Source organism: Peromyscus leucopus, chromosome 8a, assembly GCF_004664715.2.
Source record: "Peromyscus leucopus breed LL Stock chromosome 8a, UCI_PerLeu_2.1, whole genome shotgun sequence".
In the NCBI taxonomy this organism is placed as follows: domain Eukaryota; kingdom Metazoa; phylum Chordata; class Mammalia; order Rodentia; family Cricetidae; genus Peromyscus; species Peromyscus leucopus.
Window position 1 is genome coordinate 6,686,416 of NC_051085.1, and position 19,271 is coordinate 6,705,686.

Here is a 19,271-nt window from a genome sequence, read left to right on the forward strand (position 1 = left end):
CACAAACTAAATACTGGAATTATAGGTATGAGCTGTTATTGATACCTGACTTGAAAATAGACTAATCACAAATTCTGTTGACTACTTCTGGATATGCATCTGTCCTGGAGACAAAAAGTTTTCTTTGCCTTGGAAGTATTTTGCATTTGTTACAGACACATGGTAGCTTGCTTCCTTGTTTAGTTATGCCTTTTGTTTTGTTTGCTTTCTCCTTGTTTCCTTCCTTCCTTTCCTCCTTTCCTTCCTTTCTTTTTTTTCTGTGATGGGGTCTCACTGTATAGCTCTGGTTAGTGGCCTAGAGTTCACTGTGTTCAAGGCTGGCCTTGAACTCACAGAAACCCACCTGCCTCTCTCCCCCGGATGAACTCTTGATCTTTCTGTGGCCACCTGGAATTCCACCTGTGCACCATGCCCAGCTCTCAGACATTTGGGGGCTGAGAAGTTGTCACAGATTTTTTTTTTCTTTTTGATCTAAATATGTAATAATAGGAATAGAACCCAGGGCTAGCTAGGCCATTTTGATTTTATTTTGCGATAAGGTCTTTCTAAATTTCCCTGGCTATCTTCAAAACTGTGATTCTGAGTGGTTGGGAATGCACCACCACACATGGCACAGAATGTTTTCCAGCTGAATCTCACTTTAGCCAAATTGTTTGCAGAGTTTTTACATATTTGAACATATTGTTGTTAATTTTGAGTATGGAGTAATTAGAATTGTTAGTTACATTTATAAGGCTGGGGTGTGTGGGTACTCAGTGGTACAGCAGCAGTTGTCCAGCATTGGTAGGGTCTGGGGTCTGATCCTTATTACTGCCAAAAATATTAACTTATTATTATTAAGTTCTTGTGGGCTTTTTCCTCTTTATCTCCCCCCTCTTACACTCCATGGAGGCTTTTTATTTATGTTTTATATCTCTAGAAAAAGAATCTCAGGATTTTCTCTCCTGTGTTGTGGTAGTTTGAATAGGAATGGCCCCCATAGGCTCATATATTTGGATGCTTGGTCGTTATGAAATGGCACTGCTTGACAGGGATTAGGAGGTGTGGCCTTGTTGGAGCAGGTGTGACCTTGGAGGAGGTGTGGCCATGTTGGAGGAGGTGTGACTATGTTGGAAGAGATGTGGCCTTGTTGGAGAGGTGTGGTCTTGGAGGAAGTGTGTCATTGGGGGGCTCTGAGGTTTCAAATGCTCAAGCCAGGCCCAGAGTCTCTCTCTTGCTGCTGCCTGTGGATCCAGATGTAGAACTTTCAGCTCCTTCTCCCACCCCATGTCTGCCTGTGTGCTGCCATGTCCCCACCATGCTGACAGTGGACTGAACCTCTACACTTACAGCCAGCCCAATTAAATGTTTTCCTTTACAAGAGTAGCCGTGGTCACTGTGTCTCTTCACAGCAACAGGACACTGACTAAGACATGTGTGTTTTTGTCTTGCTTCATCGTGATCCATGATGCCACTTGAGCTTGTTAGTACAATGAAGCCAAACTGGCAAGATGGGCGCAGATTATTCTGCCATTTTTCCAGGCCTTTGGGCTGTACATCAAATCTAGGGCTCATAATACTATACAACCTGCCTGTGAAGCCCAGTTTTCCCAGCTCTGTGGTCATTGATTTCAAATTCTCCAGCATCAGCATGCTTCATTATCGAGTTAGGAATCCAGTGATGACTTTGGAGCAGGGCCTGAGGAGGACCCCAAGTTTGCCTCTCTGAGCATGGTTGATGCTCTTGGGAGCGTCTGCCTCGGCATTCATGTGCACCTTCGTGGCAGAGAGGAAAGATGACTGAAAGGGCCTTTAAATCTTCCTATCTCTCCTCTCCTCCTCTCCCTTCCTTCTTTCCTTTCCTCCCTCCCCCCTTTCCTTTGTTGAGATGTTGCCCAGGCTGGCCCCAAACTCCTGGGCTCAAGTTGTACCCCTGCCTCAGGTTTCCAAGTAGCTGGGGCTATCAATATTCACTAGCTAAAACCTCAAGATTGGAACAAATTTCCAACATTTCTTGAAGGGAAGATGCTTATTTTCTTTGTTGTTGTTATTGTTTTAAAATGTATTTATTTGTTTATATGTGTGTGGATGGTTTGCCTGCATGTATGTCTGTGTGCCAAGTGTATGTCTGCACCCCGTGGAGGAGAGAAGAGGGAACTGCATTCCCCAGAACTGGAGTTACAGACAGCTGTGAGCTGCCGTGTGTGTGTGTGTGTGTGTGTGTGTGTGTGTGTGTGTGTGTGTGTGTATATGTGTTCCATGCGTGCTGGAAACTGAACCTGGTTTCTTTGGAAGAGCAGCCAGTGCTTTTAACCACTGAGCCGTATCTCCAGCTCCCCATTTGATTTTCTTGTCTACCATTTTGTCCAAGGTTCTGAATTCTATTAGAGATAATGTATTCCACCCCACAAGAACCTTCTCACCATCCATAGCCCCCTGAGTCCTTTTTTCTGCTCCAGCTTGTGGACACAGTGCCAATCATGCTTCCGGGTGTATGTAAGGATTATGATCGTCTTGTACGTGTCAGCGTCCACGTTTGCTTTCACGTTCTTGAGTTGCCATAGCTGTCCAGGTATCCTGACTTTATAGGAAAACAGTGAAGGCAGAAGAGAATGAATTCCTGTCCTGGACTCTGAAGAGTCTGAGGGAGACAGCAGAAGCAGATATATCACTGTGAGCATCACTGGCGAGGGAGGTGACCATAGGCTGCCTGCCAGGGGAGATGACAGTATGGTGATTGAGAGCCCAGATTGTTCATGGAGCAGGCTAAAAAGACAAAGCATACCCCAGAGCCAAGCTCCTGCCCCAGCGTGATATCCCTCCCCTAGCCTCACGCCCCTCCCCTAACCTCACACCCCTCCCCTAACATCACACCCCTCCCCTAACATCACACCCCTCCCCTAACATCACACCCCTCCCCTAACATCACACCCCTCCCCTAACATCACACCCCTCCCCTAACATCACACCCCTCCCCTAGCATCACATCCCCCCCTAACATCACGCCCCTCCCCTAACATCACACCCCTCCCCTAACATCACACCCCTCCCCTAACATCACACCCCTCCCCTAGCATCACACCCTCCCCTAACATCACACCCCTCCCCTAACATCACACCCTCCCCTAACATCACACCCCTCCCCTAACATCCCCCCCCCACCCCCTCCCCTAACATCACACCCCTCCCTAACATCACACCCCTCCCCTAACATCACCCCCTCCCCTAACATCACACCCCTCCCCTAACATCACGCCCCTCCCCTAGCATCACACCCCTCCCCTAACATCACACCCCCCCCCTAGCATCACGCCCCTCCCCTAGCATCACGCCCCTCCCCTAGCATCACGCCCCTCCCCTAGCATCGCGCCCCGCCCCTAGCATCACGCCCCGCCCCTAGTATCATGCCCCGCCCCTAACGTCAAGCCTCCATTCTGCACTCCTGTGCGGGTGCTGCCATGCAGCTTCCTGACTTGGGAAGTGGACCCCTTACTAAGCCTCTCTGTGCTTCAGTTTCCTCGATTGTTTTTTTTTTGAGACGGGGATTTAATGTAGTCGGGTTAGCTTTGTACTTGCTGTAGAGCTGAGGGTGCCCTTGAACTCCTGGTCCTCTGGCCACCACCTCCCAAGAGTGAGCAGCCCAGCGGTTTCCTTGTGTTTGAAGCTGGCGTCTACCTCACAGGGTGGTTGTGAGGTCAAGTGAGTTGGTGTATAGAAAAACCCTCAGGAAGGGTTAGCGGTGTGGCTGCTGCTGTTACACACACACACACACACACACACACACACACACACACACACACACAGCTCTGACTACATCCGCTGGCCAGTGAGCTGCGGAGTACAGCGGAGTCTTCCAGAAACTTGGTTTGCAGAAATCAGTGCCATAAGATACAACACTGAGGTGTTAGAAAGAGCAACACTCTTTTGGGCTTCCCCGAGTCTTCCATTTTTGTTTGTAAATTAGTGTATGGAACTTCAGAATGGCATTTTCCCACTGTCCATTTGGAGTACAATAAGACAAATTAATACAAATCAAAATAATATGGTAGCGGCATCACATAATTTGTGTATACTGGTGTAGTAACAGATTTAATTTAGTGCAGCTTTGGAGAAGTCTTTTGTATTTCAGTTTATACAGCTGCTATCCAGGGCCTGGCTGGCCGGTCTCAGCCTTGAGCGTCTTGCAGAGAGAATCTCCTCTCATCTGCTGACTGACTGAGCAAATGCCTCTTCCTTAGTTCACCTTTATTTTCTTTTTCAAAGAGAGGAGAATGTGTACATACTCAGCAAAGATAACTCGTAAGTAATAATAAAGTCAACCAAAGATGCTAAGCTTTCCAAAGCTGGGTGCTGAGCAGCACAATACTTCATCTCCGAGGCCTTCCTGTGCACAGCCTTGGAAGGGAAAGAGTTTACAAATGTAAATGGGGGAGGCAGACAGGAGTGGCTGGAGATGATGAGTCCTGGGGGCCTGTCAGGAGTCACCTCATCAAGGCCTGTCATCTCAGGCTGGACTGAGTAGGAAGTGACCAGTGGCTATGGCAGGAAGGGAGGAGGGCACATGTCCCACAACAATGGGGCTCAGGATGCTTTGTTGTTATTTTAATGTTTTAAAAATAGATGGGAGTTGAGGGACAGAGAGAGAATGTGCGGAAAGCCAGCCGGGCAGGGTGACACACTCCCATAACCCCAGGAGAGAAGGCAGGGAAGGGGAGGGGATTGTGGGTTGGAGGATGGTCTGGGCTACACAGTGAGACCTGTCTCAAACCACAAACCAAAAGAAAGAAAAAAGAAAAAGCAGCTTAGTAGGAAGTAAGAGGAGAGGATGATGAGATAGTACAGCGGTTGTTGATGAGAGCAGCAAGCTATCCAGAAAGTTACAAAGACAGAAGATTCAGAATATCCAGTGGGGTGAAGTGGTGCACACTTTTGATCGGCTCTAGGGAGTAGAGGCAGGTGGACTTCTGTGAGTTCAAGGCCACCCTGGTCTACATAGTAAGTTCCAGGCACATGTGTGGAGGTCAGAGGGCAGCTTGTGGCTCTCTCTCGCCTTCTAATATGCATTTTCTAGGGATCAAACTCACATCACCAGGATTGGTGGCAAGTATTTTGCCGAGTGATCCCTCTTGCTGGCCCAGTCATATAGGTACCTGCTGCCTACGGTGTACCAGAGTTTCTGATTGGATGAAGGAAAGTAGATATTCAGTGAGACGACATTGTTTGTAGAGCATCACTCTTTACCCTTTTGGTTACAATGGTTACCCCCCCCCCATCTGTTTCTATGGATACAGCCTTAGGCCTGCTGTGTTAACCTTTGCCTGCAGTTTGTACTTAATGTCATCCTAGAAGGTGGGGGAGTGGCCGGGGGCTGCTGGGAAATGGTAGTTACATGGGTACAGGCGTGCTCCTCTCTTCCCAGTTTTCTTGAACAAGTTGAGAATTTTATTTATTTATTATTTGTGTGTGTGTGTGTGTGTGTGTGTGTGTGTGTGTGTGTGTGTTGCATGTGTGGGCCTGTACATGCCGCAGCAGGTATGTGGAAGTCAGAGGACAACCTACCTTCCACCTTTATAAGCGTTCTAAGGACCAGGTCACCAGGCTTGTGAGGCAAGTGCCTTTGCCCGCTAGGCCATCTTGCTAGGCCTGAATTGAATGGAAGATTTTTGTATTTAAAAAAGTTGTTACTATGAAAATCACTTGTTACACAGAATGTCAAAGCTTATAGCAGGTTGCTTTTGGTTTTGTTTCTGGTCTCTTTAGCGCTTTCTGACACCAACCTCCTCTGCCCAGCCCACTAGAACAGACTGGATTTTATGGAACGTTGTGTTACTTGAGTCTAGAATTGCAAAGAAAGCCACTTAAGGCCATTGGATAGACTGCGGGTTTGTCTGTTGCTACAAAAAGAATGTTGTTGGGCTCCCGTTTGATTGGTGGAAGGTATTCTAGGTAGTGTGATGATGGTGGGATGATCAGAGGCAGGGGGACAACTGCTACAACCAAGCTAGAGAGAAGGAGAGGATGGAACGGATGTAGAATTGAGCACTCACAGGGAAGAGGTTGCAGGACCGAGGGAAAGCAAGTAGTATTGCTTGGGTTTTCCTAACCGGTTAAACTCCGGAAAATTAAGAGAGTGAAAAGAGCATTTTTCTCTGAATTTGAGATTCTGAGTATTTTTTTTTTCCTGTTTTTTTGAGACAGGGTTTCTCTGTGTAGCTCTGGCTGTCCTGGAACTCTTTCTGTAGCCCAGGCTGGCCTCAAACTCAGGGATCACCTGCCTCTGCCGCCTGAGTGCTGGGACTAAAGGTGTGCGTCACCACCGCCCAGCTTCTAAAATCTTTCAGTACCAGCTGCAAGTCCAGGAATCAACTCAATGCTGACACCGTGCACTGGGAATGAAGAGCAGATTCCCAAGTGAATGCTGAGCACCACTATGCGGCTCACCTTCATGTGCCAGCTGCGAATGGGATGCCCTGGTTACCCACACCTCTGCCTGACAGGCTATAGATTCCAGGACTTGTCTAACCTTCCCACTCAGCTTTGGTAATTATGGAGAAGAGCTCACCTGACTCAGGCTTGTGACTCATTTGTTATCAAGGTTCAACCCTGGGGAGTGAAAAGGAAGAGATCACGAGGCCAGGCAAACCACCCTCTCGGTACATAGCCATGTTCAGTGACTTGAAAGCTCTCAGCTCTCTGTGCTTAAGAGTACTTAGGAAGCTCAGCCCTGGTCCTCCTGCCCTCCCCAGAGTTCTGTGCATAGGGTTGAAAATCCAGGCTTCTGCTTGCTCCATCCTCTGGCTACCATCCCTGTCTTGAAGCTGTCCAAGTCGGAAGGGGGTCGCTGTGATAACAGAAGACATACCACTCAGGGAGTTCTTTAGTAAAAGATGTTATTGAGAACAAGAAGATTAATTTGTGTGTGTGTGTGTGTGTGTGTGTGTGTGTGTGTGTGTGTGTATGCCTGCATTAGTTTATATACACTATGTGTGTGCATCCGCCTGTAGAAACCAGAGGGTGTTGAATTTCCTGGAAATGGAGTAACAGGTCGTTGTGAGCTGCCCACTCTGGGTGCTGGGAACTGACTCTCTGAAAGAACAATTAATGCTCTAAACTGCTGAGCTACTTCTCCTGCCCTCTTAAAAACTTTTTTTTTTTTTTTTTTTTTTTTTTTAAGCCAGGGTCTTACTTTAAAGCTCTGGCTAGCCTGGAACTTGCTACTCAGACCAGGCTGGCATCAAACTCATAGAGCTCTAATTACGTCTGCCTCTTGAGGCCTGAGATTAAAGGTGTGTACTACCATGCCTGACCCCTTTAAAAAAATTTTTTTAAGATAACAAATGGGCTTTGTTTTTTCCCACTTTTTAAAGATTTATTTTTCTACTATCAGCTTGATACAGTATAAATTCTTATCCTAATTATGAAATGTTTCATTGAGACTTGCCCAGTAATTGAGTAAAACCAAAACTTATTATAAGTCATAGTCATCCCAAGGTCCCCGCTGCTATATAGCCTCCCTGGTTCTGTGGGTAATTTTTTTTTTAATTATGTGTATATGTGTATAACTGTGTGTGCATTTGTCACTTGAGTGCAGTACCCCCAGAGGCCAGAAGAGGGCATTATATATATGTGTACACACACACACACACACACACACACACACACACACACACACATTTTTTCTGGAGATGGAATTACAGTTGTGAGGTACCCCATATGGGTACTGGGAACTGAGTCTGCTCTGCCCTCTTAACCACCAAGTCATCCCTCCAGCCCCTACTCAGGGAATTCTGAGGATTGGTTTTAGGAATGCTTGGCATGAACCAGGGGCAAGGACCAAATAGCTTGTTGCCTCCCCACTTGGAAGATAAAGGCAGGAGAATCTGAAGCTCAGAGTCATCCGAGCTTTGTAGGGAGTAAACTGCTACTTGAGACCTGTCTAAATGAATGCATGAATGCGTAAAGTCTAAACTCTTGTATGTTTTTGTTTATAGCCTACACAGTCCAGACGTCGGCAGGTGTACGCCCGACAGCGGCTTCTGAGGCCCATTCAAAAGCTTTGGCTGTCTGCCGCGGACCTCTGGACCACTATGAGTTTCTGATCAAAGCTCAGGAGCTGCGGGATGATGAGCACCAGAGGAGAGTCATTCAGTGTCTGCAGAAGTTACTGGAGGACCTGAAAGGATACAGCATAGAGGAAGAAGGGCTCCTTTCAAAGGTGAGGGTCTCACATTTTCTAAAATGGATTCAGCCCTGGAAGGACAGCCCTGAAGCTGCCTCCGCTTGGTGGATCCCCATTCCTGCCCTTTATTGATGTTCTCTTACCTTTCTGGATTCAAACAGCTTCATAGTTACTAAATAACATAGCCCTGGCTAAATGAAACTTCTATGAAGCCCTCCATCTCACCCTACCCCTGTCCCGGTCCTCAAGCCTCACCCTGGGAGGTGGCAGGAAGGGCGTGTGACCAGGGCGTGTGACCACGTCTCCCCTCTCCTCCTTTGCTTTGCTGTACTTCCGAGGGCCAGAGGCAGGATGAATGAGCGTGGTCACGGGCAGCAGTCTTAGGTTCCTTTAATGGCAGCTGCTGGCTGCTCGCGCTCTGATAAGGGACACTTGGGTGGGTTCCAAGGCCTCTCCTGGGGACTGTCGTGGTGTCCCATTCTTTGACTGTCTTCTTGTGACTGGGAAGACACTCCCCACCCCTGCCTTGTGCTGAGATTCCTTCCCTGTTCTCAGCCATTTTTCGTCCTTTCAGGGTGCTCTCTCTGGACCCTTTTGTGGGTCCACCGAGGCCACGGGTGCGTAAGATTTTGTTTCTATACCTGCTATAGTGTGGGGTGCTTTAGTTACCCTGGGTTTCTTCTTCTCTTCTTCTTTTTCTTAAAAATCAAAACAAACAAAAGTGTATGTCTTTTGCCTGTGTGCTATGTCCCACATGCCTGTGGAGACCAGGAGAGGGCATCAGAGTCCCTGCACCTGGAGTGCCGGGTGGTTATGAGCAGCTGTGTGGGTGCTGGGAACCGAACCTAGGTCCTCTCTAAGAGTGGCCAGTGCTCTTAACTGCTGAGCACTTTCTAATCCCTGGCCTGGACTTCTATAGGCAAGAAGAGGACACCAGGATTGGTTTGTCCTGTATACCCTTACATTTCTGAGGATTCATGGCAGGTCCACCACAGGCTCTTCTGCACCTGCCTCTCCCTGATGAGTGCTAGGGTTATAGACTGGTACTATTGTGCCTGGTCATGTCTTGCTGGGCATCAAACTGGTCCTGAAGCGTGCTAAGCAAGCGCTCTGCTACCCACGCCACACCTCATCTGCTGCTGTAGTATTCCTAGTGCAAACCGTGCCGTCCATCTGCCTCTGGGATGATGCCGCTCATTATGGGGAGGCAGACAACCCTGCTCGCACTGAAGCCAGCACTGCGCAGTTTTGATTTGCAGCCTTCAAACTTGAGCCAAATAGACCTCTTCTCTTTAAAATGTCAGCCTGCCTCAGAATGTCATTGTAAGACAAAACCAGCTGAAAATGGACATTGTGACATACGTCTGGAGTTCCTAGTATTTCAAAGGCACAGGCGGGAGGATCTGTGCCTGTTTAAGGAAGTTGTATAGAAAGTTCTAGGCTGCTTGCTGTATGAGACAAACACACACAACATCAACAGCAACAAAAGCCAAGCAAGACAGACTTAGAGCCGATTTTCCTGATGCTCTCACAGAACAGAGATGTTCAGATGTAGTTTGCACGGATTCTGTTGTTCCTCTCCCTCCACACACGTGTACATACAGGTGCGTGACGTGTGTGTGAAGGACACAGGTCGGTGCTTGCCTCCCTCAGTCACTTCCTGTTTACTGCTCTAGCTGGCCATGGGACCTGGGAGAATGGGGCCTAAAAATGAGGTGGACTGAAGTCTCACGCAGCAGCCAACTGTACTCAGAGCATCAGACAATTTACACCCGCGGGTTCAAAAGTCACACGAGCAAAGTGTACAGCCACAAGGACAAGCCACACGTGGCGAACACATGTTTTCCCATAGAAGCATGTAAACAAATGACAATAGCCAGTTGTAATGAGTACTCTGAAGCGCTCACTCCTATCCACCACACGTGGGAGGGGCACAGAAAAGCATTCTGAGAACAAGTCCCTGTTTTTGAAGACTGAGGTCACAAGACTCTTGTCTTGTTTTCACGGAGTGTTCACACGAGCACTCAGAATTCTCCTCGCACGACTTCATACACGGACTGTGTTCAACAACTTCCTTTTTTTTTTTTTGGGACAGGATCTCTCACTGAAGCTGGAGTTTGCCTATTGGCTGGACTAGCAGGCTGGCAAGCCCCAGGGGCTCCCCTGTTCCCACTTCCCCAGCACTGTCCTTACAGACGCAGATGTGCTTGGCTTTTCCTGTGGGTCCTGTGGGTGCTGGGGATTTGAACTCTTTGCTGACTGAGCTGTCTCTCCAGCCAGGACTCAGACATCTGACACAATCTGAGAAAGCGCATGGGAAACTCTTTTGAAGATTTGTAAAGAAGCCCCAGACCTCTTTCTTTTAAACACAAAGAGGGAAAGGCAGGGAAGTCTGCCAGTTATCACAAAAGGTCAATCCGAGAGCTCGGGCTTCTCAGTTCTCAGATGATGCGTGTGTCTTTCTTCTGGCCAAGATTCGTGATTTAGAGGACTTTGAGGTTGTTCTCCGTGCAGATGTAGACGGGTTCTTTTTGTGCATTTCTTGGTAGTCCTAGGGAAATTGCTGCAAGTCTGCACTACCACGTTAAACTGGAACGCACCTCCTTCACCTGGCCATGCTTCCTGTAGTAAACACTGAGGAAGTTCAAGCATCTCTCTGCCCCAGGAGCAGCGGACTGTGAGGAATGAGAGCTTGTGGACACGTTGTTACCAAATAAAACTTACAACCAGGTTAATCCGACACATTTAATGTATGCATAATTGTTATTGTGCTGGGAGGTAATTAGGCATAAATGATAAGTAGTTCATGGAAATCACTATAATTAGAATTACTTTTACACAGCCAAATCAAGCGTTTCTGGAGTCAGGGAGGGAGAGAATTAAACAGCCTTCGAGTCTCACTCTCCATTAATCAGGGCCGTGCAGGCGCTGGGTTTTTTCATCCTTTGGAAGGAGACTTTACAGCCTGTTTGTAAGGAAGCTCAGCTCGGGTGTCCAACTGTAGTCACATTTCACGTATCAGTATTTTGCTCAGCAGTGGACCTCATATGCCACGGTGGATCTGTGAGATGATCTTGGCTGAGAAAATCTCACCCAGTGATGTCGTAGCAAGACACCCTGGTTTGTGTGACGACATGCAGACAGCTGTGTGACAGTGTGGCACCTACAGTTCTGAACAGTGCTTTCTGCGTGGATGGCAACAAGCCGTTACTTGTGCACGTGGGGCACGCGCGAGCACAGCTGTAAGGATTTGTGCTGCGGCAGGTTCTGACTTCCCACTGCTCGACCAATCTAGCTCATTCTCGTTCTTTCCCCCTCTTTCCCTCTCTGTATATGTGGTGTGTGTGTTTGCATGTGTGCATGTGTGTGAGGGTACTCACGTGTGTGTGTGTGTGTGTGTGTGTGTGTGTGTGTGTGTGTGTGTGTAAAGGTTAAAGGTCAATGTCTTAAATCGGGGTTTCTATTGCTGCAATGAAACACCATGATCAAAAATCAAGTTGGGAAGGAAAGGGTTTATTCGGCCTACACTTCAGTATTGCTGTTCAGGAAGTCAGGACAGGAACTCAAGCAGGGCAGGAACCTGGAGGCAGGAGCTGATGCAGAAGCCATGGAGGGGTGCTGCTTACTGGCTTGCTCTCCATGGCTTGCTCAGACCACCTCCTTATAGAACCCAGGACCACCAACTCAGGGATGGCACCATCTACCATGGGCTGGGTCCTCCCGCATTGATCGCTAATTGAGAAAATGCCTTACGGCTGGATCTCAGGGAGGCATTTCCTCAACTGAGGCTCCTTCCTGTGATGACTCCAGCCTGTGTCGAGTGGACATGAAACCAGGCAGCACAGTCAACATTTGCTGTTTGCCTCTGTAGCTCCCCAGCTTGTAATTGTTAAAGGAGGCGCGGGTGACTAATGCAATGGAGTGGGTGTGGGTGTGGGTGTGTGTACACGTGGAGCAGAGAACAGCTTGTCGGAGTTGGTTCTTCCCTTCCACGTGGCTCCAAGGGATCAGGCTGGGATCATTAGGTTTGACAGCAAGTACCTTTATTCCCTGAGCGGTCCTGCCAGTCCTCCACCCTGTGTTTTGAGATGAGGTCTCTCCCTGAGTCTGGACTCACTGACCGGTGATACTGGGTGGGAGGCGCCCCCAGGAGCCCATGGTCTCTACCCCCAGCCCTAGGGTTATGGGTGCACACCCCTCTCCACATCCGCCTTTTTACATGGTTGCCGGAGCGTCAGCTCTTGTGGTTTCCCCACTGAGACATCTCCCAGCCATGTTTCGGCCACCGTTTTTCTGTCATTCGTGTTTTTACTGATTCATTTACTCACTCATTAATTTGACCAAACACAGTATTAAGTGCCACATCCCAAACATGAGCACGCACGTACGTACAGGGAGGTTTCTGCCAGGAGTGTTCCGAAGGGTCAGTCCCTCGTGGAGGAGGGCCGTGCCAGGCCGCGCAGTTCACCGCTGTAATGACTTAATCCTGCCCACCCTTCAGATATGCCCCTACTGAGCTCTTTCCAGCTGCCTTGACGTTTCTGTTGCTGATGGTGTTCCATGCGGTTGGCATCTTGAAGGGGTCTCTAAAATATTATATTCCTTTGACAGTATTAAGCTTTTCAAGAATTAGTTTTTTTCTTTAAATAGTTTCTTTTTTAAAATTACTATTTGTTTGTTTCTTACATTTTCTTTTGTGTGTACATGTGTGAACATGACATGTGTGTGTGTCAGGCTGCACATGTAGAGGCCAGAGGACAGTTTTTGAGAGTTCTCTCCTCCTGCCATGTGGATCCCAGAGACTGAACTTGGCCAGGCTTGGTGACAGGTGCCTCTACTCACTGAGCCATCTTTTCAGGCTTCAGTGACTCCTCTCCTCTTCTCCCCCAACCCCCTCTTTCTTGAGATAGGGATTTACTGTGTAGCCGTGGCTGTCCTGGAACTCACTCTGTAGACCAGGCTGGCCTCGAACTCACAGAGATCCGCCTGCCTCTGCCTCCCGAATGCTGGGATTAAAGGCAATTGGAATCTGTCAAAAGCGGTGCCAATTCTTTTCTTTTCTTTTCTCTTTTTAAAAGATTTACTTATTTATTATATATATAGTGTTCTGTCTGCAGGCCAGAAGAGGGCACCAGACGTTATTATAGGATGGTTGTGAGCCACCACGTGGTTGCTGGGAATTGAACTTGGGACCTCTGGAAGAGCAGCCAGTGCTCTTAACTTCTAAGCCATCTCCCAGTTCCGGGGTGCCAATTCTTAAAAACAGGTGGCTTAATCTTAGCGGTAACTCAGTGCCTGCCACTGTAGGATTTAGTGCTACCTCCTGGAAGGTGTAAAATCCCAGGTTTTCTCTCATTAGTCCATCTCCCTGACCAGTGGCTGCTGCTTTTCACTCCCTGAACTCTTGACAAGTTCCAGACTTTGTTTCCTCTAGGCACGGTCTTTCCCTCTCCATCTGTCCTCTGCCTCTGCTTCCCAGCCCACTTTCTCTTCCTCCTTTTACTTATTTCCTCTTCTAGTCTAGGAACTTTGATAACCTATGTCATATCCCAAAGTACAAGTTCCTCGGATCCCTTAGTCCTCGTCTCCTGAAACACCTCTGACCTTCAGGTGAATGTAATGGTGCTCAGGAATCTAGCAACTCAGTCACTGCCGCTGTGGCTTTGGAAGCGTCTGATGGCCTTTCCTCTCTCCCCAGTTAGTGCTCCAAGCGCTTTTCTTTGTCTTAGTTGAGCACTTGAGGTAGACAAGTAATATAATATAGTTGGATACTGTTAGCTAGTTGAGTGGATACAGTGAAGAGTTTATTGAAAGTGACTGGAGACTGTTGAGAAGATTTTAATGCTCTATACAATAAAGAACATTCTTGTTTTTTTTTTTTTTTTTTTTTTTTAAAAAAAAAGATGCCTGGAAACCCAGTGTAATTCTCCAGTTTGTTATTTATTAAACGACGCTGTTTACCATTCGAGAAAAGCCATGAGGCACAACAGAACCCACTGTAAGAGTTTATTAAGGGGAGGAAATAGAAGGGGGTGCTTAGGCCTATGGAAAGGTTGTGCAGGAAGAGGAGGGATATGTGGAACCCGCTTTTATAGATCCCCGCCCCCATATGCGCATATAGACTTAGGTAGCTACGCCATACATGCGCATAGGTTATGTGATCACGCAGCACATGCATGGATTACGTAGGATGTAAGGCCCTGGCATGACTAAGTGTCTTGCCAGTGCATGCAAAGTCATGGGGGAGTGGCTAGGAGTTCTAACACAGTTGAGAACCATCAGAGTTTGGAGCAAGAAGCCGTTTGTTTCCATTACTTTGTCTTAACAAGTTCCTGAGTATCTTGGCAATTATGCTCACGTTCTGGGTGTCCCATTGACGAGTAGGAGAGGCCCGGCCAGAATCAGAGTAACAGATAGGGTCGAGAGACCAGGAGGATCTGCTGGAGAATTGCCTCTTGTCGCTTGTTTCCCAGTGGCACAGAGGGGTTCTTAAAAATACTTTTGCTGGACCTAAAGTTCCAGCAGTGGGAGGGAGGAAGCAGGACCTTGTCTTAAAAAAGCATTTCTATCTGTATATTCTGTTAAAGCAGAGACTGAGCAGGTGTTTTGTTTGCCAGGCAGGTCTCGGTTCGTGGTCCCCAATCCTCCGTCAGTGTCCTAAACAGCAGGAACTGTAAGTGAACACCATCAGGCCCAACAAGTCTCTCCCTCCCTCCTCTCCCTTCCATCAGATGTTTAAATCCTACAGTTTATTAAATCAATTTAAAGCACAACCATGGGAATCTGGGGGACTCAACACACTTGGGCTATATCTCTGCAGGAGGACAGCTGTGTGGGTGTGCATGTCTGAACGCGCCATGGTCTGTCACCTGCTGCAGCAGCCCTTCTCCATGACGACATTAAGCCGACAGGGCTGGGTTTGAGCAAGGCGGACGCACTCACTGAAGGTGTCTGGGGTAGCTGACCCATCCCTGTTCTATCTACTGCTGCATGCTAGCTTCTCGCTGCTGCTCCGCAAGCCATTTCTTGTGTGTGTTTCTGTAGAATTTGAAAGCCTCTTTATTTAGATACTTAAATAGCCTTAATTATACTAGTAAACTGAGCAAATTGATGTGCTTTAGGTTAGGAGGGTTCTTTTGAAAATCAGCTAAAGCCATTAAAAAAAAAAAAAACATTTTCATTTAAAGAGAGTTTATGGATGCTAACATATAGTTCTGTTTTTTAGTTTTTGAAGATCTGTAGAAACCTGAAGGATATACTTTTATCAAAAGCAGTCCACGTGGAGAATGCTGTAATGCCAGTTTTTAAAAGATGTAATTATGCTCAGCATTCCAGCTGGAATCATTGTCTCTGATTCTGCCGTTTGGGGAGATAATAACGCAGTGGTGGGCAAATGGGGAGAAACAGGAAAAGTAATATTCCTGCATTTTAAACAAACTGAAAACAATACTTTTTGTCGTAAGAGCAACACCCTTATTATCTGGTTGTCCTAATGGAAATTCTGCTCGAGCAGCAGAGGCCACACTCTTAACTCAGAACATTCACGAGAACCACCATGGATCATTATGGGTAGGATGTGAAAACTTTTTTTTGAGACAGTGTTTTGCTTTATAGCCCAGACTAGCCTTGCATTTGAGATCCTTCTGCCTCTGCCTTCTGAGTGCAGGGATCACGTGGTGCATCATGTGCCCAGGGCCTGGGTCATTTTAATGTTAACGTTTTAAAGACATGGAGGACAAAGATAAGATTTACGTCATCAAGTGTAAATACTTGGGATGACCACTTGGAGTTTTCAGTGGTTAAAACAAAGAAATAGTTTTGAGAGCAAATATCTCTAGCATCAATGTGCAGGTGGGTTTTTCATTGTTTGTATGTTTGTATGATTGTATGCTTGTATGCTTGTATGTTTGTTTTTGAGACAGGTCGTTCAGGCTGGTCTTGAACTCATTGTCTAGCTAATGATGACCTTGAATTTCTGATCCATCTACCTCCCTCAAGTGCTAGGACTGTAGCACATTTACCGTGCACAGCTTGAATTTTAAAAATAACTTTAGAGCCAGGCATGATCGTGAGCCCTTTTAATCCTGGTAACTCCATGAGTTGGAGGCCAGCCTGGTCTACAGAGTGAGTTCCAGGCAAGCAAAGACTACAGTGACACTTTGTTTCAAATTTCTGAAGAAAGAGATTGAGAAAACACTAGAAAAATGGAAAGACACCTGTGTTCACAGATTGGTAGAATTAATATTGTGAAGCAACCTTCTTACCACAAGTAATTTACAGATCAGTGTAATACCCATAACATTCTTTCCTGGGATAGAAAAAGACCCCAAAATTCATATGGAACCAGAAAAGACCCTGGCTGGCCAAAGCAACTCTGAACGCAGAGAACAGTACTGGGGGGGTTGCCATTCCATTCTTCACGATATGTCAAGAGAGCTGCAGCCATAAAACAACACGGTGCTGGCACAGAAACAGACGTGTAGACGCACGGAGTAAAATAGACGAGCCGAACCCGAGTACATGGAACTACAGCCATCCAATACTCGAAAAGAGGCCAAAAACATGCATCGGAGAAAGAAAGCATCTTTAACAAATGGTGCTGGGAAAAGTTGATGTCCACATGCAGAAAAAAATGAAATCAGAAGCTGTGTCTGCTGTGGATATCACTCTATATAAATAAAGCACTGATTGGCCAGTGACCAGGCAGGAAGTATAGGCAGGACAAGGAGAGAGGAGAATTGAGGAAGGAGGAAGGAAAGAGGGACTGCCTGGAGCCGCCGCCAGGACAAGGAAGATGTAAAGTACCGGTAAGGCACGAGCCACGTGGCAAAGTAAAGATTAATAGAAATGGGCTAAATATAAGAGTAAGAGCTAGACAACGATAGGCCTGAGCTAATGGCCAAGCTGTTTAAATAATGTAAGAGTCTGTGTGTTTATTTTGTAAGCAGGCTCCGGGACTGACGGGACTTGGCGGGAGCTGGAGAGAAATTCTCCAGCTACATGTGTCTATCTCCGCACAAAGGTTAAGTCCAAGTGGATAAAAAAATCTCAGTGTGAAACCTGAAACACTAAAATTGCTAGAAGAAACCAGGCAGTGCCTTAAGAGATGTCCTAAGAGGTGGAGAAGGGACTTCCTGAGGAGGACTCCATTTGCCCAGGAATTAAGGCCAACAATTTAAAAATATTTCACAGTATTTGTCTTTTTTCCTTGTGGTTTCTGGGTTTTTCTTCTTCTTCTTCTTCTTCTTCTTCTTCTTCTTCTTCTTCTTCTTCTTCTTCTTCTTCTTCTCCTTCTTCTTTTTTTAAATCTTGCTTATAAGATATTACACTTCAATATTATAAAAATAAATGAGCAGGAAGGTATGTATAAAGGTGCTGATGAGCAGTGGGGTTATGTGAGAAGTAGGATTTGATGTGCCACGGCTCCTGGAAAGGAGTGGGTGGGTTTTGAAGGCAGACCCCAGTGAGGTCTGTCACGGGAGGGAGGAATGGAAGGTTGATTGTGGAGGGCAGAGCTGCAGTTCATGAAGGAAGCTGCAGGAGTTCAGCCCCACGAAACACTCCTGCTTTCTCTCTGTGACGAAGTGGGAGCCGTAGTCTGAAAGTGAGTGGGGAAGGGTAGGTTAGCTTCAAGGGACTGAGAGGGTTCCAGAGAACCACTGAAGAGGGAGAGGCTGTCTACAAGTTCTTGAATGCATCGTCGATATGTTGGTGTAGAGTTCATTTGTGGAGCTAAGAACTGAACCTCAGACCTGTGTGCTGGGCTGTTGCTCTGTTGCTGAGCTAGCTGTAACCCAGGGTAGATAGAGGGGGAAATTGTCCAGATTCTTTTGGAGTTATTTTTATTTTTTGTGCATGAGTGTTTTGTCTGTCTGCCTGTATATTTATGACACAGTGTCTGTGTGTGAGGAGGCTAGAGAAGGGTGTTGACCGCCCCCCAATAGAACAAATAGGTGGTTGTGAGCTGCCCTGTGGGTGCTGGGGACCAAACCCGTCCTCTGCAAGAGGTGCTGATGCTCTTAACCGCTGAGTCGTCTCTCCAGTCCCCGCCCCCATCCCACCATGTAAATTTTAAATGGGTTCATTACAGTATGTTTTTATAGTAATTCTCTTATTGTTCGCTGTTATTGTTTGTATCTTATCATAGGTAGGCATTATAGAAAAACATGGCATGTGTTGGGGGTCAGGACAGTCAAGGTCTGGCAGTCCACTGGAGGACCATGCTTCCTGAGGAGAAGGGAGGCCTGTTGTGTGTGACATCATTTAAGGGGACCGTGAGAGGGCTCAGTGGTTATGTCTGCTTGTTCCCATGCTGTATGACATGAGTTTGTCCCTCAGGACTCACATGGTGGACTGGGACAACAGACCTCAACATATATGTTATGACATGCACATGCCCCGCCCCCCAATACACATATAAATAAATAGCTGCAATACAAATTTAAATGTCATTTAGATTCACTGTGCTTAACCTTAATTGGTAGATGGTATCCAGCTTTTTATTTTTATTTTACTTTATTTATATTTTACTATATTGATACAGGGTCTCACCAAGTCACTGGGTGTCCTGGAACCATGTAGACCATGCTGAACTCAAATTCAAAGAGCTCAGCCTCCCTGAGTGCTGGGATTAAAGGCGTGTACCACCATGCCCAGCCTAGTATCTAGGTTTTAAATGAAGTAGTCAAAAGTTATTTATTTTGTTTATCAACTTTTTTGGTGATGTTGGGAATTAAACTGAGGGCCATTCCCATTCTACCACATAGCTACAGCTTATCTCTTAGTTGTTTTTTTTTTTTTTTTTTTTTTTTTGAGACAAGGTTTCACTGTGTAGCCCAGGCTAGCCTTGAACTCAATATCCTTTTATTATTATTATTATTATTATTATTATTATTATTATTTTATTTTCTATTATCAGCTTGATACAGTATAATTTCTTATCCTAATAGTGAAATGTTTCAATGAAACTTGCCCAGTAATTGAGTAAAACCAAAACTTTTATTATTAGCCACAGTCATCCTAGGGTCCCCCCTGCTATGTGGCCTCCCTGGATCTGTGGGTTGCAGTCTGATTGTTCTTTGCTTTATATCTAGTATCCACTTATGAATGAGTA

The 19,271-nt window shown here is 46.6% G+C and overlaps 1 protein-coding gene across 3 annotated transcripts in view; it reads left to right on the plus strand.

The window, feature by feature from the left end:
• Positions 1-19,271, plus strand: part of Afg1l (AFG1 like ATPase) — a 167,913-nt gene that overhangs the window by 18,247 nt on the left and 130,395 nt on the right. For all 3 annotated transcript variants that reach the window (XM_037200459.1, XM_028890259.2, XM_028890260.1), the window contains exon 2: positions 7,971-8,194. In XM_037200459.1, coding sequence (XP_037056354.1) covers positions 7,971-8,194 — 224 coding nt within the window. The remainder of the gene's footprint in view (positions 1-7,970; positions 8,195-19,271) is intronic.